This window comes from Lithobates pipiens, unplaced genomic scaffold, assembly GCF_037356315.1.
Source record: "Lithobates pipiens isolate NorthernLeopardFrog02 unplaced genomic scaffold, aLitPip1_a1.2 Scaffold_3, whole genome shotgun sequence".
Classification (NCBI taxonomy): Eukaryota; Metazoa; Chordata; class Amphibia; order Anura; family Ranidae; genus Lithobates; species Lithobates pipiens.
In genome coordinates, this window is record NW_027507790.1 from 113,026,501 (window position 1) to 113,044,998 (window position 18,498).

The window sequence follows — 18,498 nt, forward strand, 5'->3', positions numbered from 1 at the left end:
AAACGATGTACCCGCTCCCCCCCCCCCCCCCCCCCCCCCCAAAAAATAAATAAAGACTGACATGCCAAATGTGGCACGCTAGAGGATTAGGTGTCCTTAAAGCGGAACTTCCACTTTTAGTTCAAGAAAGCAATGTGTATTATGGACATGTACCTATTTTGTTATAAAAATATACTCTTTTTAACCTTTTTTTCGTCCTTTGTTGCATGGTTAGTGCAGAAAAATCTTTGCAACCACTTCCTTTGTACATGGATTCTAGTGATGGCTGCAAAATTTCGACAATGGAGAACCATATGTGTGTTGAAAAGACCACTTGTCTATATCAGAAGCCTTTGTGGCATGGTGACAATGCAGGAGCACATTTTGGAAGACAAACACAATAGTCAACAAAGAACTTCCTGGCAGGAGCATCATGTATTATTTTTATGAAAGCTGCAGATTTAAAAAAATAAAATGACTTTTGGAACTACATTTATAATGAAGATTCTGTGAGATTTTACTCATCGGGCTTTCAAGAGATCACATGGTCTCAAGGTTACTGGTAGAAAACGTAGCTGCAGTAGTAGATCCATGAAAAAGACTACAGAAGGATGTTGTTTAATAAATAGTAAGGATTTCTTTTTTATTTCAAATATTTAGAGATTTTATGGTTTGCAGTATTTGTATGCTATGAAAACACCGACAAATTTTGGCTTGATCTAAGGCCTATTTTGTCAAATGACTTAATCCATCATTTAACAGCTTTTAATATAAACATGATGTTAAACGGTTTCATAATGAAACTAGTGAGTGGACTGTTTTTATTTAGGTTAAGCATACAAACATAGCCATTCATTTTCCCAGTTGTGTATTGATATTAACTAGTCGACACAGCAGAGGCTTCATTTCTGAGCAGAGTTAAATATATAATTTATTTATTTTGGCCTGTGTATCTTATTTGAAAATACATGTTAAAGGAGAGCTGACATTTTGTGTTTCTTTAAACTTGCTATCATTCTATTAAAATAAAGAGTAAAAGTTTGTCTGCTAAGTGTTATAGCCAACTTGTTTCTCTGTTTGAGACTGAGAAAGTACATTCCTAAAACAAGGCCAGTTTGGCCCAGTTTCAATTATAACAGATCAACAATGGCAAGTAAAAATAAGCATTATGATTCAGTCTTGTCCATAATTCTCTTAGCTGAATGGGTTACAAAATATATAGACGGCCCAGCCGGCTATCAGCTTGGAACGTCCAGTACAATGGGGGGATCGTTTCATGCCATAAAAGCTTTCCCTTCTCTTGATGAAGTGTCTGCTGGTTTTTAGTTGAGTCTCTGCTAACAGCTTTGACACATGAGTGATGAGGGGATGGGGTAGTGCTTGGCATGATCAAAACTCTGGCACGTTTATGGAATGTCAGGCAATATGCCGTCACTTACCCATGCTTTGCTCCTATGAATATTTTAGGTGTCTTCATTCGTGTGTCAGTTTGGTAGTAGTCCTGCATAGTGAAAGTCCAGTTTGGAAGATCAAACACTTTTGCACTTAAGACATTCTCAGAAGGTGGCATATTGTTTAAAAATGTGTTTGTTTATGGTATTGAAATGGTGACGCCAAGAAAGCTGTGTCAATGAAGAATCGGCAGGTTGAATTTTTTTTATTAATTTTTTTGCCTTATAATCCGCACTATATTGTGCAGATCAGGGGTCTTCAAACATTACAAATAAAGGGCCAGTTTACTGTCCTTCAAACTTTAGGTGGCCGGACTGCAGCCATTGGGAATATAAATTGTCCTTGGGTGAGTGGGAGTAAACAATGCATTTTTGGTAATAGGGGAAGGAATAGTGCTTCATCATTGGCGTTGGTTTGAGCAATAGTGTCCCATTGTTGGCATCAATGGGAGAAATAGAACCCCATAGCTGATGTCAGTTGCAAGAATTGAGTTCCATTTTGGTGTCGATGAGAGGAATAGTGTTTTATATCGGTGGGAGGAAAAGGCCCCCAAGGGCTGTATTAAGACAAGCAAAGAGCCACAGTTTGGAAACCACTGGTGTAAATAAAGCAGAGGTTTGTGGGCACCTAGCCATGTTGGACATCCTATTCCAAAACCATGGACATTAAATATACATTGAACAAAATTATAAACAAAACACTTTTTTGTTTGCCCCCATTTATCATAAGCTGAACTCAAAGATCTACGACTTTTTCTATGTACACAAAAGACCAATCTGTGTTAGTGAGAACATCTCCTTTGCCGAGTTAATTCATCCACCTCACAAGTGTGGCATATCCAGATGCTGATTAGACAGCATGATTATTGCAAGGTGTGACTTATGCCGCGTACACACGATCAAACAATCCGGTGGAAAAGTCCGGCAAACTCAAGTCCGCCAAACAATCCCCCCATGTGTAGCCTCCGGCATACTTTTTTGACCTGAAAGTACGGCGGACTTAGAATGCCGTGTTGCACTCCAATCTCGCATTTCGGCGGACAATCCGGCCGTGTGTATGCCAGTCCGCCGTACTTTTGAAATGAGTGGACTTTTCCCACCCGGAGAAAAGTCCGCTCATTTTGAGCGGGTCTCCAGGTAGGCGGGGCCCACGAAGGAGACGTCGCTGGCCCTGCCGCCTGGTATGGACTTAAAGGGGAACCCCAACGCCAAAAAAAATCGGCGTGGGGTCCCCCCCCCCCCCAAGTCCACAACAGACCCTTGTCCGAGCACGCTACCCGGCCGGCCAGGAAAGGGGGGGCAAGCGAGCGCCCCCGCTCCTGGGCCGTACCAGGCCACGTGCCCTCAACATGGGGGGTGCCTTGGGGAAGGGGGGGCCGCGCGCCCCCCCCACCCCAAAGCACCTTGTCCCCATGTCGATGAGGACAAGGGCCTCTTCCCGACAACCCTGGCCGTTGGTTGTCGGGGTCTGCGGGCGGGGGGCTTATCGGAATCCGGGAGCCCCCTTTAATAAGGGGGCCCCCGGATCCCGGCCCCCCACCCTATGTGAATCAGTATGGGGTACAATGTACCCCTACCCATTCACCTGTAAAATAAAAGTACAAAAAAAAACACAACACACGAGATACTTTATTGCACAGCTCCGGGGGTCTTCCGTCTTCGGGGGTCTTCTCGCCGGACTCCTCCGCTATCTTCTTGTAGCTCTTTTGCTAGCGGAGGAGTCCGGCTTTCTTCCTCGCCGCCGGCCTCTTCTTCCGACTTCGGGGGTCTTGTCCCCCTCTTCGTTTCTTCTGCCGGGCCACCGCGCCTTCTTATAGCTCTTTTACAGACGGTGGCCCGGTCTTCTGTCGCCGCCGCCTTCCGTTCTTCTTCTTCTTCTTCTTCTTCAGGAGATGTTGACTCGACGATCTCTCCGGCCGCAATGCCAGGGACTCGCTGCGCTGCCACTTATATAGGGGCAAGGGGCGGTGTCACATGGGTTTATGTCACATGGGTTGGTGTCACATGGTGACCCTGCCCCCTTACGATGTCACAGTCCAGGAGGATGCTGGGACTGTCGCCATGTGACATCAACCCATGTGACCAACCCATGTGACATAAACCCATGTGAAACCGCCCCTTGCCCCTATATAAGTGGCAGCGCAGCGCGTCCCTGGCATTGCGGCCGGAGAGATCGTCGAGTCAACATCTCCTGAAGAAGAAGAAGAAGAACGGGCGGCGGCGGCGACAGAAGACCGGGCAACCGCCTGTAAAAGAGCTATAAGAAGGCGCGGTGGCCCGGCAGAAGAACCGAAGAGGGGGACAAGACCCCCGAAGTCGGAAGAAGAGGCCGCGGCGACGAAGAAGAATGCCGTGCTCCTCCGCTAGTAAAAGAGCTACAAGAAGATAGCGGAGGAGTCCGGCGAGAAGACCCCCGAAGACGGAAGACTCCCGGAGCTGTGCAATAAAGTATTTTATCTCGCGTGTTGTGTTTTTTTTTTTGTACTTTTATTTTACAGGTGAATGGGTAGGGGTACATTGTACCCCATACTCATTCACATAGGGTGGGGGGCCGGTATCCGGGGCCCCCTTATTAAAGGGGGCTCCCGGATTCCGATAAGCCCCCCGCCCGCAGACCCTGACAACCAACGGCCAGGGTTGTCGGGAAGAGGCCCTTGTCCTCATCGACATGGGGACAAGGTGCTTTGGGGTGGGGGGGCCGCGCGGCCCCCCCTTCCCCAAGGCACCCCCCATGTTGAGGGCACGCGGCCTGGTACGGCTCAGGAGGGCGGGGGGCGCTCGCTCGCCCCCCCTTTCCTGGCCGGCCAGGTAGCGTGCTCGGACAAGGGTCTGTTGTGGACTTGGGGGGAACCCCCACACCGATTTTTTTTTCGGCGTTGGGGTTCCCCTTTAAGTCCATACCAGGCGGCGGGGCCAGCGACGTCTCCTTCGCGGGCCCCGCCTACCTGGAGACGCGCTCAAAATGAGCGGACTTTCCTCCTCGTGTGTGGGCGAGTCCGTTCATTTCAAAAGTAGGGCGGATAGTACGGCGGACTTAGTACGCCCTATTAGTCCGCTCAAAAAGTGCCGTGTGTGGGCAAGTAGCCCGTTCGGAAAGTCCGACGGACAGTCTGGCGGGAAGTCCGTCAGACTAAGTACTTTGGACATACCGCTACGTGTGTACGCGGCTTTAGGCTGGCTACAATAAAAGGGCACTCTAAAATGTGCAGTTTTACTGCGTTGGGGTGGGGGGGGGGAAAGAAGTCTGAAACCAGCCAGTATCTGGTGTGACCACCATTTGGCTCACGCAGTGCAGCACATATCCTTCGCATAGAGTTGATCAGGTTGTTGATTGTGGCCTGTGGAATGTTGGTGCATTCCTCAATGCCTGTGCGAAGTTGCTGGATATTGGCAGGAACTGGAACATGCTGTTGTATATGCCGATCCAGAGCATCCCAAACATGCTCAATGGGTGACATGTTCAGTGAGTATGCTGGCCATGCAAGAACTGAGATGTTTTCAGCTTCCAGGAATTGTGTACAGATCCTTGCAACATGGGGCCGTGCAACATGTGGTGATGGTCATGGATGAATGGCACAGCAATGTGCCTCAGAATCTCGTCACGGTATCTCTGTGCTTTCAAAATGCCATCCATAAAATGCACCTGTGTCCATAGAACATGCCCGCACATCCCATAACCCCACCGCAATCATGGGACACTCGATCCACAATGTTGACATCAGTAACCGCTTACCCACACTGCGCCATACATGCTGTCTGCCATCTGCCCTGTACAGTGAAAACCGGGATTCATCCGACAAGAGAACACCTCTCCAAAGTGCCAGATGTCATCGAATGTGAGCATTTGCCCACTCAAGTCGGTTACAGTGACTAACTGCATTTAGGTCGAGACCTCAATGAGGACGACAAGCATGCAGATGTGCTTCCATGAGATGGTTTCTGACAGTTTGTGTAGAAATTCTTTAGTTATGCAAACCGATTGTTGCAGCAGCTGTCTGGGTGGCTGGACTTAGATGATCTTAGAGGAGAAGATGCTGGATGTGGAGGTCCTGGTCTGGTGTGGTTACATGTGGTCTGCTGTTGTGAGGCCGGTTGGATGTACTACCAAAATCTCTGAAATGCCTTTTTGGAGATGGCTCATGGTAGAGAAATTAACATTCAATTCAAGGGCAACACCATTGGTCGACTTTCCTGCAGTCCGCATGCCAATTGCGCACGCTCTCAAAACATGTGACATCTGTGGCATTGTGCTGTGTGATTTAAACTGCACATTTTACTGTAGCGTGGCCTTTTATTGTGGCCAGCCTAATGCACACCTGTGCAATATTCTTGCTGTCTAAACAGCATCTGGATATGCCACACTTGTGAGGTTTATGGATCATCTCTGCAAAGAAGTGCTCACTAACACAGATTTACACAGATTTGTGAACAATATTTGAGAGAAATAGGCCTTTTGTCTAAATAGAAAAAGTCATAGATGTTTGAGTTCAGCTCATGATAAATGGGGTCAAACACAAAATTGTTGCGTTTTATAATTTTGCTCAGTGTAGATTTGGTCCCCCTTTTGCATCTGTAACATCCCTGTATTCTTCTGAAAAGGCCTTCCACAAGATTTTGGTGTGTCTGTGGGACTTTGTGACCTGGCGCACAATCCGCATTCCAATTTTATTCCAAAGGGGTTCATTAGGTATAGGGTTAGACCTTCTCCATACTGCTAAAGTGCACGTTTTGCGTGCAGTAGCATTAATAATTGTTTTTGCTTTGTGTCTTTTTAAGGTTACTTTGTGGTAAAAGTAAGAAAGCAATAATAACCTCTGTAGTATATTAATGTGCTTTGGTTTACCAAACAAAAATGCTTTACTTACAAACTATGTACAATTTTAGGAAACAGCAAAAGACCTACAAAACATTACAAAAATATGCATACAATATACACATGCACAAGCTACCTATCCTTCCTAGCAAATAAGTGTGGGCATTGTATGCAATAGTAATAGGGATGCAATAAACAGTTACTTAACTTGTTTTTTCCTGATGATGGAGTCCAATTTATTTTATCCTTGATCTCTCCTGCTCCTGTAAAGCTAGTCCTCTTTGTCTTCAGTACATTGCTGTGTTCAGTTCCTTTGTTCCCTCCCCCTATTTCCTGGTGACATCACTTCCTGCTTCATTAGTGCTATGAGCCAGTCCAAAAAGTTAATTAACATGAATAGGGAAAGCCTAGCTTCTTAAAACAATGCATGGTAACTGAAACATACTATTTTGAATATTTATGCTATAAAAATCACTAAAATAGCGACACAATAGTGCCTTCACTGTTAACATCTGAATTACATAATAACCTTTAGGTCGTATAGCATATGTGCGATGGTCAGGTATACCCACATTTTTTACCATATTAGTCTGTTTAGATGTGGATAGAAGTAATGCAACATTCCACAATAACTATCTCCAAGGTAAAGTAAACCTGTTATGAGTAAAGTATGTGTTTCATTGATTTGAAACAAGCATAATGTAGAAATGGAATTACAGGTTTTCCCCAGAATTTTCAGGAGACCAATTATGACGGCCCACATTTTTCTTTCTTAATCTGGACTTTTCCCAGTCTGCATCGAAGTGTGGATGTGCATGTTGGATGAATGAATTGCATCTTTTACATCTCTTTAGGTCATTGTGTGTGTATTGATAGTTTAAAATAGAACTGTGACCAGTTATGGACATTCAAATATTCAAATATAACCTTCAATAAATAGACTTTCTTTAAAGTCTCGACTTCTGTAGTTAGTCACCGTGGAGCAATTCTTCCACAAAATGAAAGTTTGATCCCAACACTTTCCATCTCTCGCCTCTTCCTGTACCCCCACTTCTTACTTCCAATAGAAATTATAAGGCTGGCAAACTGTGGAGTCACTACCGATAGGTAGTGGAGCTGCAAAGAGAAAGTGAAAGAAGCTTCACATGCAATTTATTTTGTATAAATTATTCTATAGTAGCTGTAGCTACATTGGTTTGGTAGGCCTTGCTTATTTACTGCTTGTTTTTTTAATTTTACAAACACAACTCAAAGCCATAAAATTTATTTTACTTTTGCGTAAAGTAATCCCTTGTAATAGAAATAAGTAGAACAGGTCCTCCTTATGGTCTCCTTTGACCCCAGATTTCTCATTTACCTTTTTTTTATTTTATTTTTTTATTTTATTTTTTAAGAGTAAAAAATAATTTATGTGTGTGTGTGTGTGCCTTTTAAAAAAAAAAAAAAAAAAACCTTTTAAAGCTGAGTTCCACCTCCAGTCCAGGGATGCAGCTGCCGGAACCCTCGCTCCTCTCCTTCTCCTCTCTGCAGTGTTGTCATCACTATTGTGGGCTCCTGGCTGTGGCAGCTTGTGGCTTCACAGCCGGGTGCACGCTTCAAATGCGTGAGTGGCTGGGCATTCTTCTGAGACCTGTGACGTGTCCCAAAAGATTGCTGGGAGGAAGGGGCCGCCTAGACGGCCCGGAGCAGAAGTGGGAGCCTCGTACGTGTGAAAACTAGGTACCTGCCCCCCTGCCCAAAAAAAAAAGACATACCAAATGTGGCATGTCAGGGGGTCAGGATACCTTAAAGTGGAAGTTCCACTTTTGGGTGGAACTCTACATTAAGCGCGAGAGGTGGCTTGCCCTGAGTATTAAACTACTCAACTGCTTATAGACTTGCCTACAACAGTGATAACCTTTGGTTGTCTATTGCTGTCTTGCTCTCCCCAGCTTCCTGCCCAGGTATCAGAAGCATCGTCTACGGGTTTGCCGACGGCTCCTGTAAGCTCGGAGACTCCCAGGAAGTGGCGGGAGGGGGCACCTCTCCTGCCTATAAAGGTGATCTTGCAGAAAATTCAATACTGGGACCACTTTTATATGAAAGCTGAAAAAAAGCTAGCTGCTGCCATAACCCTTGTATTTAACATTAAAATATAGATGTACATTTAAAGTTAGGTAGTTGACAAGTGATGCCAAGTGCTGCGTAAAAGGGTTTCTTAGTCTTATGTACATTTTTTGTCTAGAGAAATAATAAAGCATAGAAATGGACAAGTAGTCCATTTTGGTTTGGTTTCTGGTTTGTTTAAACCAGAGCTATTTACTGTATCCTGTGAATGATTCTAGTTTGCTGATAGCTGTCTAACTTATATATATATTTTTTTTATCAACAATATAATATAATATTTTTATTTTTTATTTTTATAGGTTGAATTTGAAAGAAAATTAGAGTCTGCTACAAAGTCTAAACTGCACTATAAGCAGCAATGGGGAAGAGCCTTGAAGGAACTAGCGAGAATAAAACAGGTGGGTAATATTTTAATTGAAAATGGAGTAACTACTTTAATAATTTTCTTTGGCTACGCATGTATCTGTAAGTTTCCGTGCACACTAGGCAGCTGAAAAACTGCCAAAACTTCTGGCAGAAAAAGCTGCATAAAAAAAAACACTCCGTGGCTCGTATTGCATACGATTTTATGGGCATTTGCTTTTATAAACTTTTGTTCCAAAATATTCACTTCTGCTCACTTTTTACTATAGTCCAATGTACACCTGTAAACACTGAACGCTCCTAAACGATGTGTTTAGGCTCGTCACATTTTTTTTATTTTTATTTTTTTCTGCCCGAAAGCTCCTCTGAAAAACACAATTGTGATGTTATTTGTTTTCCAGCCTGAAATACCTTGTCTACAAATGTGCCTGTAAACACCCAAATGTTCACAAATAGGCCAACATAGTCGCTTATACAGACTGAAAAAAAGAAAAATGTCAAAAGCCTGTATAATCAGCATTTCTTTTATGCCCAGTGTGCATGAGGCCTAACTGTATTTGCCAAAGCATGCCTCTTTCTCTCTGATTAGAGCATACAAACCTTTATTTTATTTTTTTATTATCAAAAAGGGTCTGTATACTTATCACTCTACCTGGTATCATTGAGGGTTCTTTTAGACAATAAGCATGACTGCTGAAACACAATCAGTGGATCACATTTCAGAGGGTGATATACTTTAGCAGTGGCTGAAAGGGGTTCTGGAGGTGCTCCAGCTGCCTGTTTTGTTTTTTGTCTTTGTGAGACTGCGCATTCGCCTTGCGGTTGCGGTCTAGCCCCATTGATCTGAATGACAAGCGATGCTGCGTGTCGAATACTGCAGCCCGAGTTAAAAAACGATGCGAAGCAAAACATTACAGCCGCAACATGTGTGCAGCTCTGCCCGGCTGTAATGGCAGAATTCGAATGGATGGCCAAGGGACAGGAAAACCACAGCTCAGCCACCTATACATGTGGTGGCTGAATTAGTTTTTCTTTTTTAGGCTAAGAACATTTTCAGCAGGTACAGAGAAAAACCCTTTTTGATCTTGCCATAAATGCAGTGACCTTATCGCTCACTTCCTGTGAGCTGAACTGAAAGCACAAATATTATTTGCCTTCCAAGCTACAAGCTATCTTCTGTGAACTATTAATTCCTATTTCATAGTTAGTAAGGTTGAATAAAGACACCAGTCAACCTGAGTGAGTGTCTACAATTGTCCCTATCCCTGTACATTGCACACTCACATCAGTCCCTAGCCTCAATGAGCCCACAATCCAAGGTCCCCATTCATATACTATGGCCAATTTTGGACAGAAGCCAATTAACATACCTGCATGTATTTGGATTGTGGGAGGAAACCAGAGCACCCGGAGGAAACCCACACGGAGAACATGCAAACTCCAGGCAGGTAGTGTTGTGGTTGGGATTCGAACCAGCGACCCTTCTTACTACTAGGTGAGAGTGCTAACCACTACACCACTGTGCCGCCCATATAATGAAAAGGTTGGAAAATGGCAGAAAAGCATGGAAAGGATGACAAAAAAAAAAACGTATCTACATTTTGCTTTTAGAGACTGGTTTTCACAGGTACCTGCTCCCACTTCAGCCGGCCCATTCAGAGCACAGCATGATTCGCGCATGCACAGTAGGAAGCTAGTTGTGAAACCGCCAGACTTCACAGCTATTCCGTCCCTTAGCTGTCCCTTAGCTGATTCCGCCCCTTAGCCGAGACAGAATCAGAATCAAGAATCTGCTCGGGTGAAGACACCACTGGATGCCTAGACAGTATTTAAAGCTGCTGACTTATAATTTTTTTTTTGGGGGGGGGGGGGGAGGATCCGCTTTAAAGGATGACCAGACACTTTTATGATAAAAGTACTGTATATTGTGGCTGTATAGATCCTGCTACACCTGTATTTTATGTTATCTTAAAAAAATCAATATGAAGAGAAATGTCATTTTTAGTTTAAAGAGCACAACTGAAAGTTTTCTATGTGTATCTTTGTTAGCAGTCCTGGCCCTCTGGTTGTTTGGCATTTCCACTTTCACTTATGTCTGCCAGTAAGAAAAAGTTTTTTTTTTCTTTTAAAACAATAGAAGTAATTATTACTACTCTTGGACAGCATTTTAAACTAGTCATTTGTTTCCCCTAAGTACTGTCCACATTCTCGCAAATTAGATGGAAGAATTTATGTCTATTGTTACTAAATGTTAATGATGAAACCCAGTTGGTAGGCGCTTTACAGACTTGCCTCACTAGCGTGAGTGCCCACTGCCAACAGGGAATGAGTAATGATTTCCATTACCAAGTTGTGCCTCTGCGAAGTCTGTTTCGTGAATTATTGTAAGAGTTAGACTATAGAGTAAACATTTGGAAAAGCTGCCTGCTTTGTGATTTGAAAGATCCCGTTCTGTGTTCGTTCATTAAAAAAATAATAAATCTTGAGTTATTACTGCCACTTGAAAAGTTGGTATAATGTTCAACAAAGCCAGACTGCAGATTTTTTTTTTCCAACTGGAGCTTGTGTTATGTATGGGTTTAAGTTTAATCTCAGCTGAAAGTGTAAAAAGCTGTTAATTAAACATGGGGGGTGTAAAATGTAACCAGCTCTGGAACAATTTTGGATTTGATTAGTTGGTGTCTGTATCTTCTATTTTAGCAATGTGCCTAACCATACTCACTGGAGTTGCATCTCAGATTTATTTCCTTTAATATCAATGGAAGTTTATTTTATGGTATTGCCTAAATTTTATAAAATGGCAGTTTTCTACTTAACTGATGGTGGTTTGGTGCAGATGATGGTGCAATTACTGTTAACCACTTGAGCGCCAGAAGGTTTTATCTCCTTCTGCCACTATGCTACTTTTAAAAGGCAGTTGTGCAACACTACTCAAATGAAATTTTATATATTTTTTTTCACACAAATAGAGCTTTCTTTTGATGGTATTTGATCATCACTGTTTTTTTTATTTATTTATTATTATAATACAGGATTTATATAGCATCAACCGTTTACGCAGCACTTTACAACATAAAGGCAGACAGAACAATAACAATACAATTTAATACAGTAGGAATCAGAGGGCCCTGCTCGTTAGAGCTTACAATCTAAGAGGAGGGTAAAGAGTTACAGAAGGTAATAACTGTGGGGGATGAGCTTATAGAGAAAATAAAAGTACAGTTATGTGGAGGCAGGATATGCTTTTCAGGGTTTTCAGGGATCGTCTAAAAGTGGAACAGGTTAGGAGATAGTGGGACAGATTGGGATAGGGAGGTCCAGAGGGTGGACGAAGTCCTGGGAGTGAGCATGGGAGGAGGTGACAAGGGAGCTAGAAAAGGGGAGGTCTTGAGAGGAATGAAGAGAATGATTAGGTTGGTATTTTGAGATTAAGTGAGTGATTTAGCTGGGGGCAGAGTTGTGGATGGCTTTGTAAGTTGTTAGTAGTTTTTCTTCTCAAACGTCGGCCTCTTCAGCAGGTTCAGTTCAATGGGAAGTAACTGAGGCTCATGGCAATCTTACGAGTTCCTCTGGTAGATGCTGCAGTCGTCCTAGTGTCACTGCGGGACCAACACCTTCTTCTTCTGCGGTGCTTGCAAAGGACTGAGGGAAAAAAATCTTCCTGTGGCTGTAAACGTCCCTTGGAAGCTACCTCTAAAAGAGGACCAGTTGTACCAAGGGCTGAGCTTCCATCCTGCTAGTACAGATACTGAGAGATAGAGGTCTGTTGGGATCAGTGATCCCCACTATGGTGAAGGCGAGGAATTCGACTACTAGTAAGATATACCATTGTATGTGGAAAGCATACATTTGTTGGTGTGAGTCGATTGGCATTCATCCTCAATCCTTTTCTCTGGCTCGGATCTTAGCTTTTCTTCAACATGGCGTTGAGCAGAAGTTGGCTTTGAGCACCATCCCTTAAGGGCCAGGTGTCTGCCTTAGCAGTCTTCTTTCAGCGACCCCTAGCCACTCACTCTTTAGTTCGCACCTACATTCAATGAGTCCGCCGTGTGACTGAGCCTGCACGGTCTCTTTTGCCATAATGGGATTTAAACAGGGTGCTATCGGTTCTCCAGAAACCTCCATTCGAGAATATTGCCTTACCTGCGTTCTCCCAGAAGGTGGCATTCCTGGTGGCTATAACATTGGCCTGCAGGGTTTCGGAGTTATTATCCTGCCGTAGTCCCTATTTAGCACTCCATAGGGATAAAGTGGTCCTTCGTCCCTGTCCATCATTTTTGCCCAAAGTTGTCTCTGACTTCCATTTGAATGAGGAAATTGTGTTGCCATACTTGTTTCCCAAGCCGGCTCATCCCAAGGAATTTGCTTTGCATACCTTGGATGTGCTTCATGCGATTTGGGTGTATCTGGAATCCACTGAGTCCTTCCACAGGTCAGACTCACTCAAGGACCAAGGAAAGGGCTACCAACTCCAGATGGATCAGACAGACTGTGACTCAGGCCTATTCTATTAAGGGTCAGGCTCCTCCTTTCCCTGTCGTGGCACATTCTACTTGGGCGCTTAGTACTTGGGCCTTCCGTCATCAAGCGCCTATATCACAAGTTTGCAAGGCGGCTATTTGGTTGTCAGTGCATACCTTCACTAAATTCTGTAAAGTAGATATTTTGTCATCTGCGGATGCTTCTTTTGGCCGCAAGGTTTTTCAGGCTGCTGTTTAAAAGGGGTGTTCCCTCATAAGGGGTGTTTTTTCTTTAAACTTTTTTTGTTTCAGATGGGGCTCCTGTGACCCGGTTAGCCTTGGGTTATTTTGCCCATCCCTCATTTTTCTTTGGCACTGCTTTTGGACATCCCAATGGTCAAGAATAAGGAGGCTGTGTGCGTCGATGAACGTAAGAGAAAGTGGGATTTTTGTACTCGCTGTAAATCCATTTCTCTGAGTTCAACGGACACAGCACCCACCCCTCTATGGAGTTTTTGATACTTCTATTACTGCTTGCTACTAAACTGAATACCTAGAACAGGGAGGGGGGTTATATAGTGACCCAGGACAGCCCATGGGCGTAGCCAGGTGTTTTTTTGTTTGTTCTGTCTACTAACTAGTATAAATATTTGAAAATTTATCAATTCTGATGTACTGACAAACTATCTCTTTTCTTGAGGCCCTTAAATGCTGGGACAGTACAGATGCTCCCAAAATTACCCCTTTTTTTTTAGAAAGTAGACTCACAATTTTTGGAAAATCAAGAAATAAAATGAAAGTTTTTTTTTTTTTCTCACTATTTTTTTTTTCTTATTTATTATTACATATTGTCACCAGTGCTGTACAGCATCATCATATGACTGGTCAGGGCCACTGACTGGTGACAGTATGCTAAAAAAAAAATTTTTTTCTATTTATAACTTTTTTTTTTTTTTTTTCACATTTTCATAAGAGTAGTTCAGTGTCACCATGGTAACACTGTAATACTCTGGGAGTGATGAGAGTTTTTTTTTTTTTTTGTCCAGTGATTATCACTGTAACATCAGTGTTTTGAACTCTCTTGAATGGGTTACATTTACAACAGCTATGATTACTAGTGATCTGCGATGGGCTACAGCTATTCACATGGTACAGGGTGCTGTGATTGGCCCAGGTACCTTGTGATAGCTGTGGGCCAGTCACAGCATCACTGTATAGGAAGCATAGCTGTTATGAATGACATTCATTCATAACAGCTTTGTTGATGAAAGAAAAGAAAAACCAATGAAGACTCCTGGAATGTATGACATAATTGTGGTCTAGGCAAAAAAAACAGGAAGCAACTGAGGAAATGTAATTTGTCTGTGAGTTACTTTACGCTACACGTCATTATGGCTCTGTGTGCTGTTATTGTACAAAACTGTATATGTAAATAACACAAAGTGCAGCGCTCAAACCGTAAACCTTTCACAGTGTGCCTGATCGAGAATAATTTAACCTTTAACCTCATAGGTACTAATTAAATGTAGATATCATTCAAAAAGTGCAATGTGCCAATAAAATAAATGAAATAGAAATGCATATAAGTCCTCATAAATACCGATTAGACATGAATATCATTCAGAATGTGCAATGTGCTGATAAAATAATGTAAAGTGTGAACCAAAAAAAAAAAATGTATGATCACCATTATCAGACAGACAGATCTCCAGTGTGACTCTTCACTTACATGCAAGGCGTATTAGACAAATTGCAACACTCAGTTGAAGAGTGGTCACAAACACTTATGAAAACTGATCCTTCCCAGATTAATATGGCCTCTCCAACACCACCTTTGTTTCCTCAAAGCCATAGGGAAAAAATTTGCAACAGGTTGTTGCAACACACCTCACTGGGACCGCCAACCTTCCCCAGGATCAGCCCAATAGGATCGGCATTACATCCACATATGTGTAACAAAAAAAGAACATTCCTCATAGTGTAAAACAAAATGTATTATGTTTTTGCACCTACAAAGGTTTGCAAGCAATACAGCAAACTTTCCAAAAGACCAGGTTTTCCAGCACCAATGATGGCCACCGCTCATTGCGCATGCATGATAGCGTGTTTCCCCTCATATTACGTCATCGAGGGTTGCTGAGGATAGCATATATGATGAAATGCGTAGGGGCTGAGCTAGGCCACACACTATTGCTCATGGCAGCCATCTTTGTTTCTGGAAAACCCAGTTTTATGGAAAGTTTTATGTACTGTTTTGCCCACGAGCCTTTGTAAGTGCAATAACATAAATTTTGTTTTACTGGTTTATTACACATATGTGGATGTAATGCTGATCCTGGGGAATTTGGGCGTTCCCAGTGAGGTGTGGGGGAGTGTTGTGACAACTTGCTGCAAACTTTTTTCCCTGTGGCTTTGAGGAACAAGAGATGTTGGAGAGGCCGTATTTACTGGGAAGGATCTGTTTCCATAAGCGCTTGTGACAACTCAGGGGTTGCAATTTGGTACGCCTTGCATGTACAGTGGATATAAAAAAAAGTCTACACACCTCTGGTAAAATGCCAGGTTTCTGTGATGTAAAAAAATGAGACAAAGCTAAACCATTTCAGAACTTTTCCCACCTTTTTAATGTGACCTATAAACTATACAACTCAGTTGACAAATAAATTGAAATCTTTTAGCAGAGGGAAGTAAAAACAAAAAACTAAAATAATGTGGTTGTATAAGTGTGCACGCCCTCTTATAACTGGGGATGTAGCTGTGTTCATATTCAAAGTCCTGTTAAATAGGAGTCGGTACACACCTATCATAATTTAAAGTGCCTCTGATTAACCCCAAATAAAGTTCAGCTGTTCTAGTAGGCCTTTCCTGACATTTTCTTAGTTGCCTCCTACAGCAAAAGCCATGATCCGCAGAGAGCTTCAAAGCATCAACGGGATCTCATTGTTAAAAGGTATCAGTCAGGAGAAGGGTACAAAATAATTTCCAAGGCATTAGCTATAACATGGAACACAGTGAAGAGAGCCATCAAGTGGAGAAAATATGACACAACAGTGACATTACCAAGAACTGGATGTCCCTTTCAAAATTTATGAAAAGATGAGAAGAAAACTGGTCTGGGAGCTTGCCAAGAGGCCTACAGCAACATTAAAGGAGCTGCAGGAATATCTGGCAAGTACTAGCTGTGTGGTACATATGACAACAATCTCCCGTATTCTTCATATGTATGGGCTATGGGGTAGAGTGGCAAGATGGAAGCCTTATTTCTTATGAAGAAAAATATCCAAGCCCAGCTAAATATTTTGCAAAAACACATCTGAAGTCTCCCAAAAGCATGTGGGAAAATGTTATGATCTGATGAAACCAAGGTTGAATTCTGACTATAATTATAAAAGATATGTTTGGTTCAAAAACAACACTGCACATCACCAAAAGATCACCGTTTTTTCTTCAGCTATAACAGGGGCCTTAGTCAAGGTAGAGGGAATTATGAACAGTTCCAAATACCAGTCAATATTTGCACAAAACCTTCAGGCTTCTGCTAGAAAGCTGAACATGAAGAGGAACTTCATCTTTCAGCATGACAACAACCCAAAGCATACATCCAACTCAACAAAGGAATGGCTTCACCAGAAGAAGATTAAAGTTTTGAAATGGCCCAGCCAGAGCCCAGACCTGAATCCCGCTGAAAATCTGTGGAGTGATCTGAAGAGGGCTGTGCACAGGAGATGCCCTCACAATCTCAGATTTGGAGTGTTTTTACAAAGAGTGGGTTATATATATTTTTTTTTTTTTACTTCCCTCCACCTGAAAAGATTTGTTTGTTTTTTCAATTGAGTTGTACAGTTTATATAGGTCAAAATAGGTGGAAAACGTTCTGAAATTATTTATCTTTGTCTCGTTTATTTTACATCACAGAAACCTGACATTTTAACAGGGGTGTGTAGACTTTTTATATCCACTGTAAGTGAAGGGTGTCATACTGGAGATGTGGGAAGTGGAATACTGCCCTATTAACAGCACGGAATAGGGAACTCTTTCCTATCTATTTTTCCCGGAATAGTGGTTGAAAGTTGTCTATATGGACTCCCTTATGGTTATATAATGACTGCTAATAGTGATCAATTTTTTTGGTTTACTTGTTACTTTATTTTATTGGCACATTTTAAAGTGGAAGTAAACACATGGATTTAAACAGTAAAAAAAAAAGGCATGACGGGAATGCTAACTGCACATTGGCTGTGCTCTCAGCCAAACTATCAAACCATCCAATGGCTGGTGTCTTAACGAATCACATGTGCAGCACCATAGCAGTTGAAGATTAAACAGAGGCAAAGATGCAGCTTCCTTGGCTGTGACTGTGTTATAATGAAAATAAGGTTCACACCCTCTCTATTCCATGATTTCATATAAGCACGGATTATTACAATTATTTAATTACTGTCATTCAAGCAAATCATCACTGATTTTTAAACAAGTACAGGTTTTTGATGCCTTCCGTAAAAAGTATTACACTAGCTACAAGACCTACTTCATAATAGAATGGATGTCTTCAAAAAATGTACAAATCAGAGCCTATGATAAGTATGGCTAGTAGCTTTACGAAATTGTTGATGGTTTGCAGAGCAAGACAATTGTGTGGTTTGGGATATAAAACAGGGGAGCATAAATGTTAATTATCTTGTGCTGTCTGGACGGTGCCTATCTCTCTTCCTTATTTTTTTAAGGGCAAGTAGAAGAAGCAAGTCCAGGTCATTTGTCGTGTAATCAGACAACAAGCTCTTTTGCTGCGTTTGCTCAGCACAGATTTTTCTGTCTGACATCTGGACTTTGCTGCTCCTGTCCCGTGCTTATCCACTCACAATAATTAATTTGATTCATTATTAAGTCATTTAGCCAAACATGGGAAGCGAGGCTTTGTTTAGAAATATATTAGTTGGGGATGTTGGGCTAGGTTGAAAACTGTGTCTTGAAACCATCCAGGCCCGCCTACTGGCTTGTCAGATCTGGGTTATTTTCAGAAAACTTGACTTGAGTTTCTTTAGAGAACATAGAATTATTTTCCCACAGACCTAACTTGGTATGTAAGAGTGGGAGAGTGAGCAGTGGCCACTATTTAGTGATTGTTTAGTCTACTGTATGTGTGTTTACCCCTCTTCTCAGGATTTATAGGCAGCCATAGCAAAATAAAGATTGTGCTTGCTTGATTGAGGAGCCGCTTGTCCTTTACACTCACTCGACTGGCATGTCTAAATTGTGGATTTAACTTCTTTCATGCTGGTAGAAGAGGAAAACTGCTTTGCAGGCAGACCTTTGCTGACACCTGCAG

At 42.4% G+C, this 18,498-nt stretch overlaps 1 protein-coding gene across 2 annotated transcripts in view; it reads left to right on the plus strand.

The window, feature by feature from the left end:
• CEP120 (centrosomal protein 120) overlaps positions 1-18,498 on the plus strand; it is a 152,127-nt gene that overhangs the window by 108,727 nt on the left and 24,902 nt on the right. For both annotated transcript variants that reach the window (XM_077462186.1, XM_077462185.1), the window contains one exon: positions 8,649-8,747. In XM_077462186.1, coding sequence (XP_077318312.1) covers positions 8,649-8,747 — 99 coding nt within the window. The remainder of the gene's footprint in view (positions 1-8,648; positions 8,748-18,498) is intronic.